Raw genomic sequence first — 20,344 nt, forward strand, 5'->3', positions numbered from 1 at the left:
TCTTGAACTGCTTGAGGACTGATCTGGACATCATTTCCAGAAATCTCCTCAAACTCAGTAAATTCCTTTGTTTTAGCTTCTGTATTGGAGCTTCTTAATTCTATGGTTGACCTGTCTTTGTACATCACATTCTCATTGAAAATGACATCTCTGCTTCTGATGATCTTTCGATTTTTGTAGTCCCAAGACCGATAACCGAACTCATCACCACCATAACCAACAAAGACACATTTGTTGGACTTAGAATCAAGTTTACTTCTTTCAGAAGAATTTATGTGTACATAAGAAATACAACCAAACACTCTTAAGTGTGAAAGGTTTATTTCTTTCTTGCTCCAAACTTCCTCTGGTATTCCACTATCCAAGGGAACTGAGGGCCCACGGTTGATCAGGTAAGCTACAGTGTTGATAGCTTCAACCCATAGCAATTTGGGCAATTTGTCATGTATACTCATGCTTCTGGTACGTTCATTCAGAGTTCTGTTCATGCGCTGTTAAGCCATTCTGATCCGGTGTCATGGGAATTGTTGTCTCCATCTTGATCCCATTGTTTGCGCAGAAATCTCTGAATCTACTATTTTTGTACTCTCCTCCATTATCAGACCTCAACTACTTGACTTTTAAACCAGTCTCATTTTCCACCATGGCCTTCCATTTTCTGAAGGTATCAAAGACTTCTTATTTCTTCTTCAGAAAATAAACCCACACCTTCCTTGTAGAATCACCGATGAAGGTAACATAATATAGTGAGCTCGTAAGAGATGGAACTGGAGATGGTCCCCATACATCAGTATGAACCAACTCTAACTTTTCAACCTTGGGTATCTTGTCAATCTTTGCAAAACTGACTTTATTTTGTTTTCCAAATATGCAATCCTCACATAGTTCGACATCTATATTCTTTAGATTCGGTAGCTTCCCTTTTGACAAAAGTGTCTTCATCCGTTTCTCGCTCATATGGCCAAGCCTTTGGTGCCATAGGTTTGATTTTCCATCAGCATCTGCTACTGCAAAGATATTCTCTAAATTTGAGGTCACATAGAGAGTATTAGTCTTCTTACCACGAGCAATAACGAGTGCTCCTTTGGTAACTTCCATTCACAGCCTGAAAAGGTTGTACTATATCATTCTCCATCAAGCTGTCCTACAGAAATTAAATTTCTTTTGAGGCCAGGAATATGTCTCACTCCTTTCAGCTTCCAGGTGGTCTGGTTTGGCAACTTTAATCGAATGTCTCCTTTTCCGATGATCTTCAAGGTTTCATTATCAGCTAGATGAACCTTCCCAAAATCACCACTGACATAGTTCTCTATGATTTCTTGGCATGGGGTGGAGTGGAAAGATGCCCCTGAATCTAAGATCCATGATTCAATCGGACTGTTAACGCTTAGAATCATGGCATCACCTGTCTCCTCTGTCATGTTGGCAGATTCCTGTGCGCCGATATATTTCTTCGGTGCTCGACAATTTCTTTTAAAGTGATCATTCTTGCACAATTATAACAGGTAAAATCTTTCTTTCATGTTATTGATTTTTCCCTTCTAGATTTCGATCTGCCACGATTTGAATTTCTTTATGAAGTTCTCCCTCTGACTCCGTGTGCAATGCTGAGGAGGTTGATGCTTTTCCCGATTCTCTCCGTCAAATTTCTTCACTCAATATCAAATCTCGAACATCGCCGAATTTTAATTTGTTGTTTCCCGACGAGCTGCTGACTGCTGTAACAGTAGCATTCCAATTATCTGGTAGAGTTGATAAGATAATTAAAGCTCGAACTTCATCATCGAATTCAATTTCCACGGAACTCAACTGGGTTGTAATTGTGTTGAGTTCATTTAGGTGTTGAGCCACTGATGCCCCTTCCGCCATCCGTAAATTGAATAATCGTCTCATCAAGTGAACTTTGTTTGAGGTCGATGGCTTCTCATACATACTAGAGAGAGCCGCCATAAGACCCACCGTGGTCTTTTCCTTTGTTATGTTGAAAGCTTGCGGGATAACGTCAATCGGATAACTCCGAGGGTTTGTCTGTCGAGAAGAGCTCAGTCTTCATTCTTCATGCCCTTTGGTTACTTTCCTGAGAGAGGTTGATATAGATTTTTCTGGTACAAAAAATCTTCAATCTACATCTTCCAAAAGTCAAAATCTACACCATCGAACTTCTCAATTTTCACATTCCCTTCGTCTGCAACCATCGCTCCCACTCGAATCTGACTTCGTTTGGATCGTTTCTGACAATTTATGCGAACCACCGTGTATTAGAACACCTCCGTCGACATATTCGTATCGCCGACAAAATTTTTACTATTCACAAAATTCACTATTTATGTGAATAGTAATGAATAGTAACCTCATAAAAAACCGACAAAATTCACCACCAAAAGCTCTGATGTCAGTTGTTGGGAAATAACCGAGTAATTTCCCTATAACTAGATTAGTGAGAATACGAAATAAAAGCGGAAAAATAATACCCGAAATTGATAACGGAGTTCAACCAATTTTGTCTACGTCTCCAGACTGCTGCAGATCTTTTACTAAAGAGAGAAAATTTACAGGTGTTTACAAAACACTCACAACTCACAATAAAACTCTCTAAACTCTTTAGTGTTGGGAGAAAGAAATGATTTGGGATAATTTTGAAACTAAATGGGTTAGTGTATTTATAGTTGAAGTTTAGGACTAATCTTGTAAATATCCTAAAGTATGCAGAGACTAAAATATAATTAACCCTATTACATTTCGATAAAAAAATTTGGGCACCGAATTCGGTGTCCCTTTGTTGAAAACCCATGCATTTAGGCGGTGCTCCCTCCCACCATTGTTGACTTTACACCAGTATCGCTCTCGGATGATCTTCCACTATAGAAAAACTTCTCGACCGAAGCTGTACCGTAAGGTATCTACCGTACACCATCCAGGGTCCTCTAGTAAGCACATTAAGGAAGTCGTTTTCAAGAGCAAAGCAGGCGATGAAATATTCATTATCAAGATTCACCAATTGCATCTCCCCAGCAGGCCTCCACAAAATTTGGATGCAGTTCCACAAAGCATTATATCCAATTTTCTTCCTCAACTATTGAACAATAACCGATTTAGAGAGCTTTTCATCAATCGAGTTATGCACTCTTTTAGAAAAGCATATCTCTGGTATGTTTCCTTCCATACTAACTTGAACACCCCCTTCAGATAGATCGACATCAAGGTCTGCTATGAAATTATCTTTCTTCTGTGATCCATTGTTTCCAATGACCATATCCCTGAAGCATGGTTTTGTAGTCTGCGCTGCATCCTCAGTTGTATCACTGTACACCGTGTACTCCAGGATTTGATCCGGTAGACTCGCTGTTGCTTCATTCATGATTTCATCAATCCCGTCAAGATCCATTCTATTGTCATATTCGCTGGTGGCCTGTGGTAAACCATCATCTTTTCTAGGTTTTTTCCCCAAAGGTAAGGCCTCATTCAAGTTCTTTTGTACGGGCCTCCTGGGACTGGGAAATCATACTTAGCCAAGGCTGTTGCTACTGAAGTAGACTCTACATTTTTCAGGTAAACAAATTTATTTAGCCTCGATCTGCACATAAAAACAACTCACGGATAAATCCTAATTTTGTTTCTGCTAAGATTTTTTCTAGTAAGGTTTTCAAGCGCAAATAAAGCCTACATTTGCTTTTGTTGAGATTTTTGGCAACTAGATTTACTATTTTGAACTCTTCTATCGTAATTCAAATCACATTGAAGTGCTATGTCTTTCACGTACCTTGATTTACTTTCTCCTACTCTAGAAACTTTCTTTTGTTATTTTTAATTGCCAGTACCGAGTCCAATAAAATGACGACATTGGTAGATTACTTCAAAACTTTACCACGTCAGGTAGTAATATTAGTTATTTGAAGGAAAACAAAAATAGATGTAACGATTAAGATAACAATGATAAGAATTTTTCATTGTGTGCTTCAGGAATGGGCTTAGGCTTGCACAGTTATTATAGCCATACAATTATAATGTATAACATCCATTGATGTGGAGGTCTTGAGGATATGGGAGTTTTAAAAAGATGCCTTGTGTGATTAGTGTTTCCCTGTAAAACTATTTATATTGGTGAGTTAGGATGGTTGTTGGGAAATCTAATGTAACCTCGAAGATATGTTAGCAGTTGTGCCATTTTCTGTGTCATTGAGTTAGGCATGTAGTCACCACCTGTCAACTAACACTATCACTATAAATAGAATATTAACTAACCTTAAAGAGTGCAAGGGTAGCAGAATCCATTCATGTATAATAATAACTTTACCTTTTTGAATCACATTTAATTATATTTTCAAACTTTTTTTGTGGTATTTAATTTTCTATATACATCTGTTCTATATATGTGCATGTTTGCTAGGTTTCTGCTTGTTTTGCTTTTGAAATTTAATTCTTTTCCCCCCTTCTTTCTCTGCTAGTGTTTCTTCGTCAGACCTTGTGTCAAAGTGGATGGGAGAAAGTGAAAAGCTGGTTTCAAACCTTTTCCAGATGGCTCGTGATAGTGCTCCTTCCATCATATTCGTTAGTTATGTATCAGGTTTTTTATTATAAATAGAGATGTAACCTAAACCTAAACTTATGAGACATTGAATAAAACTTCTAGCACCGTCTAGGCACCGAGGACGTAAGTACATTGCCTGTTGGTAATGCTCAATCCCACATAGTATTGGAAACACTATTGGGAATGATATTTAAGGCTTGGCTTTCCCACTTCCTTGTTGAGTGATAGAGAACAAGGGGGACTCTCGCGCACCGCCGCCGCCGCCGTCCCGGCTCGGGTCGGCTCGTGGTGGTGGTGGTGGTGGTGGTGGTAATACGTGTCGAATGATACTATCTTTTTAGAGAAAATTCTTGAGGAATTTCTCTTTGAAAGAAACAAATGGAAAATGTGAAAGATTTCAACTGATATTTATAGGCTGTTGAGGACGGTTTAAATTTCAAATGATAACAACTGATTTATGAGTTATCAGGAGTTACAGGAGTTATTTGATTTAATTCCAGGGGTTAAATGATATAATTTCAGGAGTTATAACAGCTGAATAATGATACAATGAACCTGGACTATTTTTGAGTCAGGTTCATCTAGACGTTTCAGCTGTTACAAAAGAAGATATTTAATCCTGAAATTTTATGGACGATATTAACCCTATTTCTAGCCTATAAATAGAGAGCTATATTCAGCTTCTCAACTCACTCTAAAAAACTTTCACAATTCACTTACAAAAGTGTTTTCTACAGTTCTCTCTGTGAGTTCTCTCTGAGTGCTTTCCAATCAGAAGAACAATACCACCAGCAGTCCACTCCGGTTTCGGGTGTACGGAATTCGGAGCGACCGTGTTAACCTCGGGGGACGGTCCGCCTACTGCAGCGATTACACACATCGGAGCGAATTCGTTTCTAAGGAAGTGGTTTTTACCATGACACGGTTTACGAATTTGTTCCTTTTAATTACTGTTTATATTTCCAGTCAGTGCTAACGGTGTAGTTTTGCAGTTCATATATCCAACAATTTAGAAACGAATTCCATATACTATAATCATGACAACACCTTTGAGCAAACTAATCCCCGATCTTTCTAAGCTCGATGCACTTGATGGAAAGAATTATAGAAGGTGGTCCCAAAGAATCCTGATATTCTTCGAGTAGCTTGATCTTGACTACGTGCTGCTCAAGCCACCACCTACCATGCCGCCAACTCCAACTGCCGGTAATGATGCGGATGTGGTCCTCAATGATGATGCCTTAGCAACCGCCGCCGCCGCTCTCGCTACCTACGAGAAATACGAGAAAAACAACAAGACAGTACGAGGACATATGCTCAGCCACATGTCAAATAAACTATTTGATATGTTCCTTAGAGAAAGGAGTGCCAAGGCAATATGGGACACTCTCGACAAAAAGTATGGTGCAGACGATGCGGGCATCAAGAAGTACGTTGTTGGCGAATGGCTCAAATTCCAGATGACAGACGACAAGCCAATAATGGATCAAGTCCATGACTATGAAAACTTAGTCGCTGACATCATCGCTGAAGGGATGCAAATGTGTGAGGTGCTGCAAGCCAATGTACTCATTGAGAAGCTGCCCAAGTCCTGGTCCGACTACCGCAACTCTCTTAAGCATAAGAAGAGAGACATTTCGCTTGAAGAACTTGTGGGCCATATGAAGATTGAAGAAGCCAACCGTTTAAAAGATAAGCTTACTAATTCTATGAGTAATTTATCTTTTAAAGCTAACTTGGTTGAGTCTAAATATAAGAAGATCATGAAACGTGGGAATCAAGACAAGAAGACGAAACCACAGAAGGCTACCAACTTCAAGAAGTCAGGAAAGGCCAAACCGGAAGAAAAGACGTTCAAGTGTTATGTCTGCGGTTTACCCGGCCACAAAGCTTACCAATGCCAACACCGCTCAGACCGCCAGAATGACATCAAGCCACAGATGCACGTTGTAGAAGAAGATGATGAGATCATTGTTGCGGTGGTCTCAGAAGTTAATCTGGTGGAGAACAGTTCAGAATGGGTAGTTGACACTGGCGCTTTGAAGTATTTCTGCGCAAGAAAGGATTTTTTCACCGAGTTCGAGGATGGGAACACTGGTGAACGTGTGTATATGGGGAACTCTAGCAGTTCTGAAGTGCTAGGAAAAGGCAAGGTTTTACTCAAGATGACTTCTGGGAAAACTCTGGCTTTAAATAATGTTCTGTATGTACATGCCTTGCATAGAAATTTGATAAGTGGTGGGCTTCTGAATAAGGCAGGCATTAAGTTAGTTTTTGAGGCAGATAAACTTGTACTTTCCCGAAATGATGATTATGTGGGGAAAGGGTTTTTAAGCAATGGTTTATTTGTCATAGAAACTCAATTTAATGAAAATAAAGCTACCACTTCTGCTTATATTGTTGAATCCATTGATATGTGGCATGCTAGATTAGGACATGTGAATATTCATGCTTTAAAGAAATTAATGAATATGAATGTTCTGCCTAAACTAGACACAACTAGCTTTAACAAATGTGAGATTTGTGTAGAAGCTAAGCATACTAGACCTCACTTTAAGACTGTTTCTAATAGAAAGACTGAACTGTTAGAACTCATTCATACTGATCTAGCAGATTTTAGAAACACTGAAAGTAAAGGAGAAAAATACTACTACATAACTTTTGTAGATGATTATTCAAGATATACAAAAGTTTATCTCCTAAGAACTAAAGATGAAGCTGAAAACTTCTTTCTTATTTATAAGGCAGAAGTAGAAAATCAGTTAGATAGGAGAATCAAACGGGTTAGATCTGATAGAGGTGGTGAATATGGATCTAATTTCTTAAAAGATATTTGTGAAAAGAATGACATAATTCATGAAACTTCAGCCCCCTATTTTCCTCAATAGAATGGTATAGCCGAAAGGAAAAATAGAACTTTAAAAGAGATGATGAATTCTTTACTAATAAGTTCAGGGTTATCTAATAACATGTGGGGGGAAGTCATTCTATCGGCAACTCATATCTTGAACCGAGTTCCTCATAAGAAATTAGATTCTACCCCATATGAATTGTGGAAAGGATACGCTCCTAATTTATAATACCTGAAAGTGTGGGGGTGTCTGGCCAAAGTGGGTTTGCCAGACTTTAAGAAGTCCACCATCGGACCTAAAACTGTTGATGTAGTGTTTATAGGGTATGCTACGAATAGTGCTACATACAGATTCATGCTTTTACAAGATTATTCTATTTGTGAGTCAAGGGATGTTGTTTTCTTTGAAAATACTTTTCCTTTAAAGTAACCGAGAATGAATATTGAAACACGAATAGAATATATTTCATCCACTTCTTCTAGTAATCCTGCTAGGTCTTCTGAACAAATTGATTTCGAGCCTAGAAGAAGTAAAAGGCAAAGATTTGAAACCTCTTTTGGACCAGACATTATTACTTCCTTTATTTATGAGATAAATGATTTAGACTCCATTTCAGATCCTATAGCTCAAATTTTTCTGTTAGATGAGGATCCTAAAACTTTTGAAGAAGCAATAAGATCTATCGATACTAGTTTTTGGAAAAGCGTTGTTAATGATGAACTAGAATCGATAATGTCTAATCATACTTGGGAATTAGTTGACTTGCCTAAGGGATTCAAATCAATCTCCAACAAATGGGTCTTCCGGAAGAAACTAAGGCTAGATGGTTCGATTCAGCGGTACAAGGCAAGGTTAGTCGTCAAAGGGTTCACTCAAAGGTTTGGTTTAGACTACTTTGATACATATTCTCCCGTTACAAAAATCTCAACGATTCGTTCATTATTTGCACTAACCTCTATTCATAAGTTACAGGTACATCAAATGGATGTTAAGACTGCTTTCTTGAATGGAGATCTAGATAAGGAGATTTACATGGAGCAGCAACTAGGTTTTGAAGCACCTGGTATGGAAGGCAAAGTCTGTAAACTCAAAAAGTCACTCTATGGACTTAAGCAGGCTCCTAAACAGTGGTATGAGAAATTTCATAAAACTATTCTTAGTTTTGGTTTTGTTGTGAATGGTTCGGATGCTTGTGTGTATTCGAAGATGTTTGACACTGAATGTATTATCATAAGTCTTTATGTTGATGACATGTTGATTTTCAGTTATAACATTGAGTCCATTAACAAAGTTAAAAATTTCTTGTCCACTAAGTTTGAGATGATAGATTTGGGAGAAGTAGATGTAATCTTAGGAGTCAAAGTTACCAAAAATGAGAAGGGATTTTCTTTATGTCAAGCACATTATATAGAGAAAGTGCTAAAGAAATTTGACAGTTTTGATGTCGTCCCTGTTCGAACTCCTTATGACCCTAGCATACATCTAGTTAAGAATAAAGGAAGTAGCGTTTCCCAAACTGAATATGCTAAGTTAATCGGAAGCTTAATGTTCTTAATGAACTATACTCGGCCTGATATTACTTATGTTGTGAGTAGACTGAGTAGATATACTCATAATCCGAGTGGTGAGCACTGGATTACTCTTAAACGCTTACTAAAGTATCTTAAGGGTACTTTGGAATGGAAACTTGAGTTTGTTGGCTTTCCTGCGGTACTGGAAGGATATTGTGATACCAACTGGGTTTCTGATAATAATGAGGTAAGCTCTACGAGTGGGTATGTTTTTACTTTGGGTGGAGCAACAATCTCATAGAAATCATCAAAGCAGACTTGTATTGCTCGTTCTACTATGGAGTCAGAGTTTATAGCTCTTGACCTAGTTGGGCAAGAAGCAGAGTGGCTCAGAAGTTTGTTAGCAGATATTCCGTTATGGGGAAGATCGACTCCTCCAGTTTCATTATTGTGTGATTCACAAGCTGCGATATGTGTGGCTAAGAACCAAGCTTACAATGGTAAGAAAAGACACATTCGTATAAGACATGAGTCAGTGAGACACTTAATAAATAATGGAGTGCTCTCTTTAGAGTATGTGAAGTCGGAAAAGAACCTAGCAGATCCACTTACCAAAGGGTTAAGTCGGAAGCTGGTCCTAGATTCGTCGAGGGGGATGAGTCTAAAGCCCATTGATTGAGGAATTCATGGTGGATACCCAACTTAGTTATCTAAGTTCCAGGTGGTCAAACGAAACCATGGAAAGACTCATAGTGCACATTTCTACTGCCTATCCCTATGATGAATAATGTGCATGCCCAGGATGAGCTTAATTATTCTTAATAAATTCATAGCGCAGGCTTTGGGTGGTCTTAGTGAGAAAGACTTAATGAATTTACCGATTTTGGTTGAATATCTATTCTTAATAAGTTCATAACCCAGAGTGAGTGGGTAGGAAATGATGAACTTACCTACAGAAAGGTTGAGTTTGTTAAACTCTTAATAAATTCAAATCCAAGTATTTGGATGGTTCTAGTAAGAAGGACTTACTGAATTTATCGATAAATGAGGTTGAATATTTATTCTTAATGACTTCTTAGCCCAGAGTTTGGGTGGTTCATTAATAATGAACTTGAAGAAAGTCACCATACCCTTTGTGAGGTTGAACTATTATAAAAGCTCTTAATTATTTCATATCCCTTTTTAAAGGGTGGTTTATGTTGAGATAAACTTGATGAAATAACCTATGTAAGTGAGAAGGGTTAGCCGCCTTCTATGAAAAATGTTGGGCCATTTTTCTAGCACACTTACTAGAATCCTGAGGTAAGATGGCCAAATATATACTTTGTATATATATATCTTACACATCGAGGACTCAGGTGGATGAAGGGGTTAGTTGTGTATTATGAGTTTACTCTGATCTTAGAAAGTTCCAGACTAGTTTCACTTATCTAAGAGAAGGATTGCTCATCATCACTATGTACTAGTTCCAGATACGTTCACTAGTGCTTAAGCAACTAATCTCGCTATTGCTCTTCTGAAAAGTTTGTTTTCGAGTTTCAGAAGATTTCTTTCACATTAGTGGGGGAATGTTGGTAATGCTCAATCCCACATAGTATTGGAAACACTATTGGGAATGGTATTTAAGGCTTGGCTTTCCCACTTCCTTGTTGAGTGATAGAGAACAAGGGGGACTCTCGCACACCGTGATAGAGAACAAGGGGGACTATCGCGCACCGTCGCCGCCGCCGTTCCTCTCGTCTCGTCTCGGCTCGGCTCAACTCGTGGTCGTGGTCGTGGTAATACGTGTCTTCGACACGTCCGCGCAGATACTATCTTTTTAGAGAAAATTCTTGAGGAATTTCTCTTTGAAATAAACAAATGGAAAATGTGAAAGATTTCAACTGATATTTATAGGTTGTTGAGGACTGTTTAAATTTCAAATGATAACAACTGATTTGAGTTATCAGAAATTAAACAGCTTTTTCCTAAATTAAATCAAAAACGTTAAGATGTATCTGGACTGATTTACAGCTTTGTACAAAGGAGACAAGCTGTTAATATCATGAGTTACAGATGTTATTTGATTTAATTTCAGGGGTGACATGATATAATTTAAGGAGTTATAACAGCTGAATAATGATGCAATGAACCTGGACTATTTTTGAGTCAGGTTCATCAAGACGTTTCAGCTGTTACAAAAGAAGAGATTTAATCCTGAAATTTTATGGACGATATTAACCCTATTTCTAGCCTATAAATAGAAAGTTATATTCAGCTTCTCAACTCACTCTAAAAAACTTTCACAATTCACTTACAAAAGTGTTTTCTGCAGTTCTCTCTGTGAGTTCTCTCTGAGTGTTTTCCAATCAGAAGAGCAATACCACCAGCAGTCCACTCCAGTTTCGGGTGTACGGAATTCAGAGCGACCGTGTTAACCTCGGGGGACGGTCCGCCTACTGCAGCGATTACACACATCGGGGCGAATTCGTTTCTAAGGCAGTGGTTTTTACCACGACACGATTTACGAATTTGTTATTTTTAATTACTGTTTATATTTCCAGTCAATGCTAACGGTGTAGTTTTGCAGTTCATATATCCAACATTGCCGAACCTCGTTAAAATTCTTGTGTTCTTTCGTTTTCTTTACCCTATTCTTCAACAGATTCCTTGTGTGGTCAACGAGGTGAGGGCGATGAGAGCGAAGCATCAAGACGAATCAAAACTGGACTTCTTGTGCAGATGCAGGTATTTTTCAGCGGGTGAATGTGCTAAGAATAATTTAAGATTGCTTTGTCCAAGTTTTTTCAAGATATTATTTTCATATGAAATATGTTGTTACAATCTCCAAACAGTTTTCATTTTTATCTTCAGGATTTGGTGTAAATTCTTTGGTCTTCAATTTTTAAGCTCACCAAAAGGCTTGTTTGCGGTTCATAAATATTAATACTAGATCCAAAAGGGTTTTTCTACTAATTTATACATTGTTATTTCTATGTTTTAGGGTGTTGGAAATAATGATCAGAAAGTCCTAGTTCTTGCAGTAACGAATACTCCCTATGCACTTGATCAGGTGAAAGATAATAACATCATATATTTTGTATATATTCATCTTGAATCGGCTGAGATGGATTTCTTTTGTTAATCAATTATTCTTTAGGCCATCAGCCGCCGTTTTGATAAGCGTATTTACATTCCTCTGCCTGATCTGAAGGCTCGACAACATATGTTCAAGGTACTAGACCTTATCCATAATAATCGGAAAAAAGAAAGAAAAATGCTTGGTTTTTTTATTGTTTTGACTTCCTTTTATAAAATCTTTCAGTTACTTTTGTATCATTAACATGGTTTTCTTGCTTTGGTGCAATAAATTGCAACAGGTGCATTTAGGTGATACTCCTCACAACTTGACTGGAAGTGATTTTGAAAGCTTAGCTCGACGAACAGAGGGATTTTCAGGGTCAGATATATCTGTTTTTGTATGTGCAAAATATATGCCAGATGCTTAAATCATGTTTTCTTATTCTCCCATCGCCTAGTTCTCTCTCAAAACTGGATCTTAATATGAAAGGTTGATATTAACTCACTTGTGCTTTGTCTTGACAGGTTAAGGATGTTCTTTTTGAACCTGTTCGTAAAACCCAAGATGCGGTGTTTTTCTACAAGACGCCTAATGACATGTGGATGCCATGTGGACCAAAACAACCAGGTGCTGTCCAAATTACAATGCAGGAATTGGCAGCCAAAGGACTTGCAGCACAGGTATGGAGTTTGCTCTAGAAGCTGTGTTTACGAATTCTTTTTACACTTTGGTCTGATTGTTTCCTATTTACTTTTGAAATTCACCATTTTTTTTCCTTACATGGAAAAGAAAATAAAAAAAAAGTAACAATTTCTATAGGGTATTTCAAAAAAAAAAACTGGAATTGTAATTAGTATTCTGTCATGCAATAAATATATCATTTAATGAATGATTGATCGTTTTCATTGATTAATGATCCTGCAGATCCTTCCACCTCCTATTTAGAGATCAGATTTTGATAAGGTGCTTGCTAGACAGAGGCCAACGGTGAGCAAATCTGATCTGGAGGTCCATGAAAGATTCACAAACGAGTTTGGAGAAGAGGGCTGATGGCTTTGATGAATACGTCACATTGATCTACTCTCCGGTTGTGCGTGCGATCATTGTAATTTGTATTCTATTAATAACCGCTGGATCATCCATCCAAGGAATTGTTGCTATTTAGCTTGGTCAAGCAGGGAAGGTGACTTAACTTCCCTTTTCTGTATTCAGATGCAAAGAACGTTTCGGCACTTAGTCCATTGCTCGTCTCTTTTTACTGTGTAAAGAACATTACTCTGAAAAAATTTGGCTTCAAACACTTGAATATAAGTTGTGCCCTTTTTCACATAATGATGGCATGTGTTTTTCAAATGCTTTTGAACTTTCAGGTATCATTTGAAGCATTGGCCATTGCTGCCGGATGGGGAAAGAAGGGAAGTTCTTTGAATGCTTGTTTATTTATTTTACAGTGTGGGTTAGGGGCGGGGTACTGGATTTGGGGTAAATTTGATTTTTTCAGTATATTCGTATTATATGAATATGTAGTATATGGATTTTGGCATGTATGGTGTCATGTTTGAGGCTCTTTTTCTTTGGTTTGTGCAATTATGTCACTTCTGAAAATATCAAAGGGTCTATTTTCTGATACCATATTGGTTCATAAAAATCCTACTGTCTATAGGATTTGATCTTTGGTCACAAAATGTATACGTGTAACTGAATTGGCTTATTACATAAACTATCTAATTAATAACGTGGTGTGGCGTTTACCTTAGGGGGTTCATCATTCTGCAGACAGGGATTATCTTGATATCAATAATAATAATAAAAAAACATATCTTTCATGATGATTGAATTTGTTTTGTGTTTTAATTATCACCAATCTGATAATTCCATATAAAATAACGTGTTTTGGAAAAGTAAATATAATTGTTGGGATTCAAAGTTAAAACTTTTATTGGATATTATATTTTAAAAGAATTTCGTGAACCAATATTTGTTAGATTAAATCTTAATTCATAAATTATAAACTCTTGTTCCTTTATCTTTGAAATTTTAATAAACAAGTTATATCCTTTTACTTGTAGATCTTTTGGTCTCTCTTACCTCCTTCGTAATCGAACTAGGGCTTTTCTTCTTACCAAAAAATACAAAAAAAAAAAACCTTTTATTAGCATTCTTTTAGTTAAGTTTTAGAAATACATTGGGTGAAAAACCTTTTCTTTTAGTTAAGTTTTAGAAATACATTGGGTGAAAAACCTTTTTTGTTCAAAAAATCGTCTCCGCTTTCTCGTACCTGGACCCTTGCTTCTTCGCTTCTAAAGCACTGCAAACCCCTAGATTTTCATAGTTTCCTTTCTGGGTTCTCCGTAATACAAGGTAGAGTGCTCTTTTTCTGGATTTTGATCATTTTCCGCTATTTTTTTTAAATGTTTATACGTTTTAGGTGGCCAAGAGCCATTATATTTAATTTTCGTTCTTAGCTGTTGGTGGGTTCTTTTCCCTCGTTGGAACGCTATGAACTTTATTAGTATTTGCCTGAGTTTTAACCAGACATAATGTAACCAGAAGCAGAAACTGAGAGGATTATGTGAAGTAGCCAAAGGTGAGAAAGATGATTGCTGAGAAACCAAGTTGGGTTAGGCACGAGGGAATGCAGATATTCTCCATTGATGTTCAGCCTGGTGGTCTTAGGTTTGCCACTGGCGGAGGTGACCACAAGGTAAAATTTCCTTTCTTGACACTTACATATCTCGTTTGTCTTTGGGTTTCTACTGCTAGAGGTGATCATTGTTGCAGAGTTAGCTTTTATATCCTACAATGATATGAGCAGGGGTTATCTAAGTTTGCTGACAAATAGAATCTTCCATTCGTGTGTTAGATCGTTTGTTACTTTTTAGTTCTTTAAATTTCACTGTTTTTATATCGGCTGAAAAATGCAGGTTCGAATTTGGAACTTAAAATCTGTTGGCAGGGACTTGGAAAACGATGAATCTACACAAAGGCTTCTTGCAACCTTGCGTGACCACTTTGGGTCTGTCAACTGTGTTAGGTGGGCTAAGCATGGACGTTACTTTGCATCTGGGTCCGATGATCAAGTAATTCTAATTCATGAGAGAAAGCCTGGTTCTGGAACCACTGAATTTGGCAGTGGAGAGCCTCCTGATGTCGAAAATTGGAAAGTTGCAATGACACTGAGGGGACACACTGCAGATGTGGTAATCATAATGCTCTTAATGTTAGGACATTTTACCAGCGATAAGAACTCAACTCTCCAATTTCTATCTTGTAGTTAGTTTTATTCTGCTGCATATTGATTGATTTTTCGTTCTTTGAAAAAAGCATGCAGTTTCTGCAGTATCTTTTTGTCACTACACAAATTGCTAATGCTGTACTTTTTAGTTTGTGTTTGTTTCGTTTTGGTGATAAGTTATAATAAGGATAGATGGTTGAAATTCCCTACTGTAATGTTGTATGCACCCCCTTAATTTATTTTAGTGATTTCATATAAGCACTGGCTATCTTCTGACTTGGAAGCTCCATTTATTCTCGTTTGAAGTAGGTGGATCTTAATTGGTCTCCTGATGACTCAATATTGGCTAGTGGCAGTTTGGACAACACCGTCCATATATGGAATATGAGCAATGGCATCTGCACAGCAGTGCTGAGGGGTCATTCTAGTCTCGTTAAAGGAGTTGCCTGGGATCCCATTGGGTCGTTCATAGCAAGTCAGTCTGATGACAAGACAGTCATAATATGGCGAACAAGTGACTGGAGTCTTGCTCATAGAACAGTGGGCCATTGGGCAAAATCAGTATGTTAATCTGTGGTGGGGAAATTTTCTTTTTTTCTTGAACACTGTTTCATTTTCTGATGGAAATATGTTCTTTTCAGCTGGGATCAACGTTTTTCAGGCGACTTGGATGGTCACCTTGTGGTCATTTCATAACTACCACCCATGGTTACCAAAAGCCAAGGCATTCTGCACCTGTTTTAGAGAGAGGGGAATGGGCTGCCACATTTGACTTCTTAGGTCACAATGCCCCGATTATTGTAGTGAAATTTAATCACTCAATGTTCAGAAGGAATTTTGCCAATTCACAGGAAGTGAAAGCTGCTGCACCTGTTGGCTGGGCAAGTGGAGCTGCTAAGATCGGGGGTAATGAATCACAGCCATATAATGTTATTGCTATTGGAAGCCAGGACCGTACTATAACTGTGTGGACAACTGCAAGTCATCGACCTCTCTTTGTAGCCAAACATTTCTTTGCCCAAAGTGTTGTAGATTTATCCTGGTAAAGTTTTCACTTTAGTGAATGGTATATAGTTTTGTCATTTATTCACACATTTGTTTGCTCTTCTTTTGTGCCATTTTTTCTGTATCTCTTAATAGTAACCTCTTTTCATAAACAGGAGCTCTGATGGTTATTCTCTCTTTGCTTGTTCATTGGATGGGACAGTGGCTACTTTCCATTTTGAAGCAAAAGAACTTGGCCACAGGCTAAGTGATGCTGAACTTGATGAATTTAAGAAAAGTCGCTATGGTGACATTAGAGGTCGACAGGCTAATTTGTTGGAGAGCCCAGCACAATTATTGCTTGAAGTTGCTTCAGCCAAGCAAAGTACTAGTAAAAAAGTAGCTTTGGATGTTCAGCCGAATCAGATACCTGCAAAACCTTCTGTCGAGTTGGGAGTAACAAACAAAATTGCTGAGCCTCAGAATGATAATGCGAAGAAGAGCGAGCCTGCTGCTAGTAATGGATTAAATAAAGCAAAGAGTCCTGCTCTAATTTCTAGTCCTGTGAAACAAAGAGAGCACAGACACACTGATGGTAAAAAGAGGATCATTCCTGAAGTAGTCGGTGTGCCAATTCAGCAGGAAAATATTTGTGGCAATGCTCAATCTCCTGCACTAGATTTCCCTGTTGCATCTTCCGTTCACAGAAAAAAGGACAATAGTGTAGTTCCGACTGGTGGTGGTTTGATAGAAGCGTCTGTCAGGGGAACCATTGGTAGAAGCTTGGACTTAAAGGAGCGATCTGGGATCACTGCCAGGGCAACTGTTACTGACAACCTGGTTATTGAGAAAGTTCCTGTCTCTGCAGGTCAAGAGCATGGCGTCAAGTCTGGGAGCATGAAGCCTTCAAGTTCCACTGCTTCCTCTACCACGTCTCTTTCAATTAGGGTTTTTGACAAGAAAGAAGGCGAGGATATGACTCCAATTTTCTTGGAAGCACATCTTAGGGAGCATGCTGTGAATGACATTGCTGGTGTAGGACATGCATGTATGATGGAAGAAACAGAAATTGTTTGCACAAATGGGTCTCAAACACTTTGGTCTGATCGTATCTCTGGGAAAGTTTCTGTTTTAGCTGGAAATGCAAACTTCTGGGCTGTGGGATGTGAAGATGGGTGCCTACAGGTAAGCAAGAACATTGTATCCTAGACAGACAAGATTTGTATTTTCCTTTTTGTATGTGAATGTGGTGCGAGATTTTTCACCTTCTTGTGTGGTATCATGCTCTCTTATGTTGTGTTCGTGGTTTTCCCACTTTTTTTGTCCTTCCATTTTTCTGGGGGTTGGGGACTTGAGGTGTTATGAGGTTGTGTAGGCATTTCGCCATACTAATTACAAGGGTGGGTTTTTGACTTGGTCCTTGCATGTGTTTGATATGCCTAGCAAATCTTTCCTGTGAAATTTCATATATTGTTTAGAAAATGTACCTTAATCATTTTTTTCTTATGTTTTTTAAGGTTTATACAAAGTGTGGAAGACGTGCATTACCTACCCTGACGATGGGATCTGCAGCAACCTTTATAGATTGTGATGAGAGCTGGAAATTGTTATTGGTCACAAGGAAAGGATCTTTGTATTTATGGGATCTCTTCAATAAGAAGTGTCTCCTTCATGATTCTTTGGGTTCTCTAATCAGTTTGGACCTTAGCTCATCAGCAAAAGGTACATGTACTCGATATTATTTAAGTCTTTGTATAATACCGGAAGACTTATGTCTTGTAGTAGTAGGTTTATGGCTTATGATGTCTTTTTCATGTGGGAAGTTAGACATATTTCCTGAGACTTTTATGTCTCTTTTCAGGAACAATCAAAGTTCTATCTGCAAAGTTATCAAAATCTGGTTATCCTCTGGTTGTTTTGGCTACACGACATGCGTTTCTCTTTGACATGAGTCTCATGTGTTGGTTGAGGGTTGCAGATGACTGCTTCCCTGCATCAAATTTTTGTAGTTCTTTGAGTTTGGGTTCAGTTCGGACTGGTGAGCTGGCTGCATTGCAGGTGGATGTATGGAAATATTTGGCCCGAAAGCCAGGCTGGAGCAGGTTTGTCACTATTAATATTTTACCCTAAAACCATGAAGCCATATAAGATTTGATACCTATTTTTGTTTGGCATCTTATATAAGTTAATGACTTGAATTTCAATTATACTTTTGTCTCCGTAAAGTTCCTTCGACAATGTAGCTTTGTTGGTCATAGAGTTTTACTAGTTGTCATGTTTTGCAATAGGGTAACTGATGATGGAGTGCAGACACGTGCTCATTTAGAAGCTCAGTTGGCATCATCTTTGGCTTTGAAATCCCCTAATGAATATCGCCATGGCCTTCTTTCTTACGTACGCTTCCTTGCAAGGTTTGTCTCTCCCCAACCAGCTGCATGTATGAGTGATAATAGCTGAAAAACATATATGCAATGCAGCCATAAAATTGCTATTTATTTATTCCGTCAGAGAAGCAGAAGAATCTCGTTTGCGTGAAGTCTGTGAAAGTTTTCTCGGACCACCAACTGGGATGGTTTCAGATTCCAAGAATCCTGCTTGGGATCCCTGTGTGCTTGTAAGCCTTGTCATTCCAACCTCTTATAATATTGCATACTGTTTCCTTCTATTTTACAGCATTTTTTCATCATATTCTAGAAATATCTCTAGAGGGTTACTTGTCTGAAAATACATTACCTGAGCTGTGGTTCCAATTTATGGTGAACATAACCTGCAAATCATTTCTAGCCTGGGCAAGCCTAGTGTTCGTGTCATATTCGTATATTTTCACTTTTCATACTCGTATCGTGTAACTAATTTTTCATCATAGTTGGATGTTTGTTTCCTCCTATTCTTATAATATATATATATATATATATATTGTCTTAACCAAATTGGATATTTGCAGGGAATGAGAAAGCACAAACTTTTAAGAGAGGACATTCTGCCCTCAATGGCATCCAATAGAAAAGTTCAGCGTTTACTTAACGAGTTCATGGATCTCCTCTCAGATTATGAGAGTCTAGACCAAAAAAACACCGTCTCCACTGACTTCATTTCAACCCACGATAGATCCAATGGACTCTGCCCCATCAATAGATTCTCCCATTGTGGCGACACATAAGATCGAAAATCAGCCAGCTGGTTCAGGTAAAATGTAGCCCCCTACATCGGTAGCAGATGAGGTAAACTTGGGCATCCCATCGAACGATCCAAGTGAAACGTAACTCCAGTAAGTGAAGACGATGGTAAGTAAATGGTGAAAACTTCAATAATGCATAACATACTAACCAAGGGTGATCAACATAGATTAGGGGATTTGCAGAGTTAATTTTTGGCAACTTCAGCTTATTGGTAGGGCAGCCTCCAATGATGTATCCTTTGTTTTCATTTCTTTTCCGGTTCATGTAACTTTAGGATTAGTTAAAAGTAAATTCACGTCTCACACCATTGATCGAAATCATTCTCTTGTAATAATTAATTGAAGCTTATTATTATTAGAATCTTACTACAAGTATGAATCTGTAAAAAGGAACCTAAAGTTTGTGAGTTTTTTTAGTCAATTTCGCCGCTGCCTTTGATAATTTGATTTGCTATGCAGCTCCAATTGATTTGCTTTCCGAAGGGATTTAGAAGAAAGTGTAAGTATTGATGAACTGGCTTAACCCAAACGTCCCGTCGTATTACATATAATTATAAACGATATTAACATATAACTAACTTTAATTTCAAATTAAATTAAGCAAAATGATGGAGTAGCGTTGAAATGTAGTTACTGGGTGTATTTATTACTGATAAAATTTGATTTTTTATAATTATATTTTTGTTAATAATGTTTGTTTAAAATTATATTTGTATTTACTCCATACAAAAATTTTAGGTTGTTATTGTATACGTGTTTCTATTTTAATAAAAAAAATTAAATCTACTATTGAAGTCTATAATATGATTTTAGAAAGATCTCAAAGCTCGTAAATTAATTTTATTAGATTGAGTTTTCTTTAAAACTTTTTTATTGTACCTAAATTTTATTTGTATAAAAGAATAAAATAAATTTGGGTATAAATTTTATTTCTTCGTTCCAACAAACGCAATATCACCCTCAACGTAAATTATATAAGTGATCACCTAACAATA

The 20,344-nt window shown here is 37.7% G+C and overlaps 2 protein-coding genes across 5 annotated transcripts; both read left to right on the forward strand.

The window, feature by feature from the left end:
- The first annotated feature begins 5,712 nt into the window (after positions 1-5,712).
- LOC120180963 (protein SUPPRESSOR OF K(+) TRANSPORT GROWTH DEFECT 1-like) lies at positions 5,713-13,279 on the forward strand. The gene is made up of 7 exons (XM_039186233.1): positions 5,713-5,734; positions 11,536-11,618; positions 11,875-11,943; positions 12,031-12,105; positions 12,251-12,349; positions 12,477-12,632; positions 12,877-13,279. Exons 1-7 carry the CDS (start codon positions 5,713-5,715, stop codon positions 12,895-12,897), a joined length of 525 nt encoding a protein of 174 aa, XP_039042164.1. The 3' UTR covers positions 12,898-13,279.
- Positions 13,280-14,416: 1,137 nt separating this feature from the next.
- LOC120179987 (protein HIRA-like) lies at positions 14,417-19,616 on the forward strand. 4 transcript variants are annotated; one of them, XM_039185428.1, is made up of 10 exons: positions 14,417-14,656; positions 14,877-15,152; positions 15,497-15,748; positions 15,829-16,229; positions 16,348-17,356; positions 17,689-17,893; positions 18,033-18,273; positions 18,460-18,582; positions 18,680-18,785; positions 19,116-19,604. In XM_039185428.1, exons 1-10 carry the CDS (start codon positions 14,549-14,551, stop codon positions 19,329-19,331), a joined length of 2,937 nt encoding a protein of 978 aa, XP_039041359.1. In that variant the 5' UTR covers positions 14,417-14,548; the 3' UTR covers positions 19,332-19,604. The 4 variants fall into 4 exon arrangements, with proteins under 4 accessions (XP_039041359.1, XP_039041370.1, XP_039041365.1 ...); XM_039185434.1 differs by having other exon boundaries at positions 14,476-14,656; positions 14,909-15,152; positions 19,116-19,616; XM_039185444.1 differs by lacking the exon at positions 14,417-14,656 and having other exon boundaries at positions 15,011-15,152; positions 15,494-15,748; positions 19,116-19,615.
- The last annotated feature ends 728 nt before the right edge of the window (positions 19,617-20,344 follow it).

The sequence above is a fragment of the Hibiscus syriacus genome, unplaced genomic scaffold (genome assembly GCF_006381635.1).
Source record: "Hibiscus syriacus cultivar Baekdansim isolate YM2019G1 unplaced genomic scaffold, ASM638163v2 tig00003715_pilon, whole genome shotgun sequence".
Classification (NCBI taxonomy): domain Eukaryota; kingdom Viridiplantae; phylum Streptophyta; class Magnoliopsida; order Malvales; family Malvaceae; genus Hibiscus; species Hibiscus syriacus.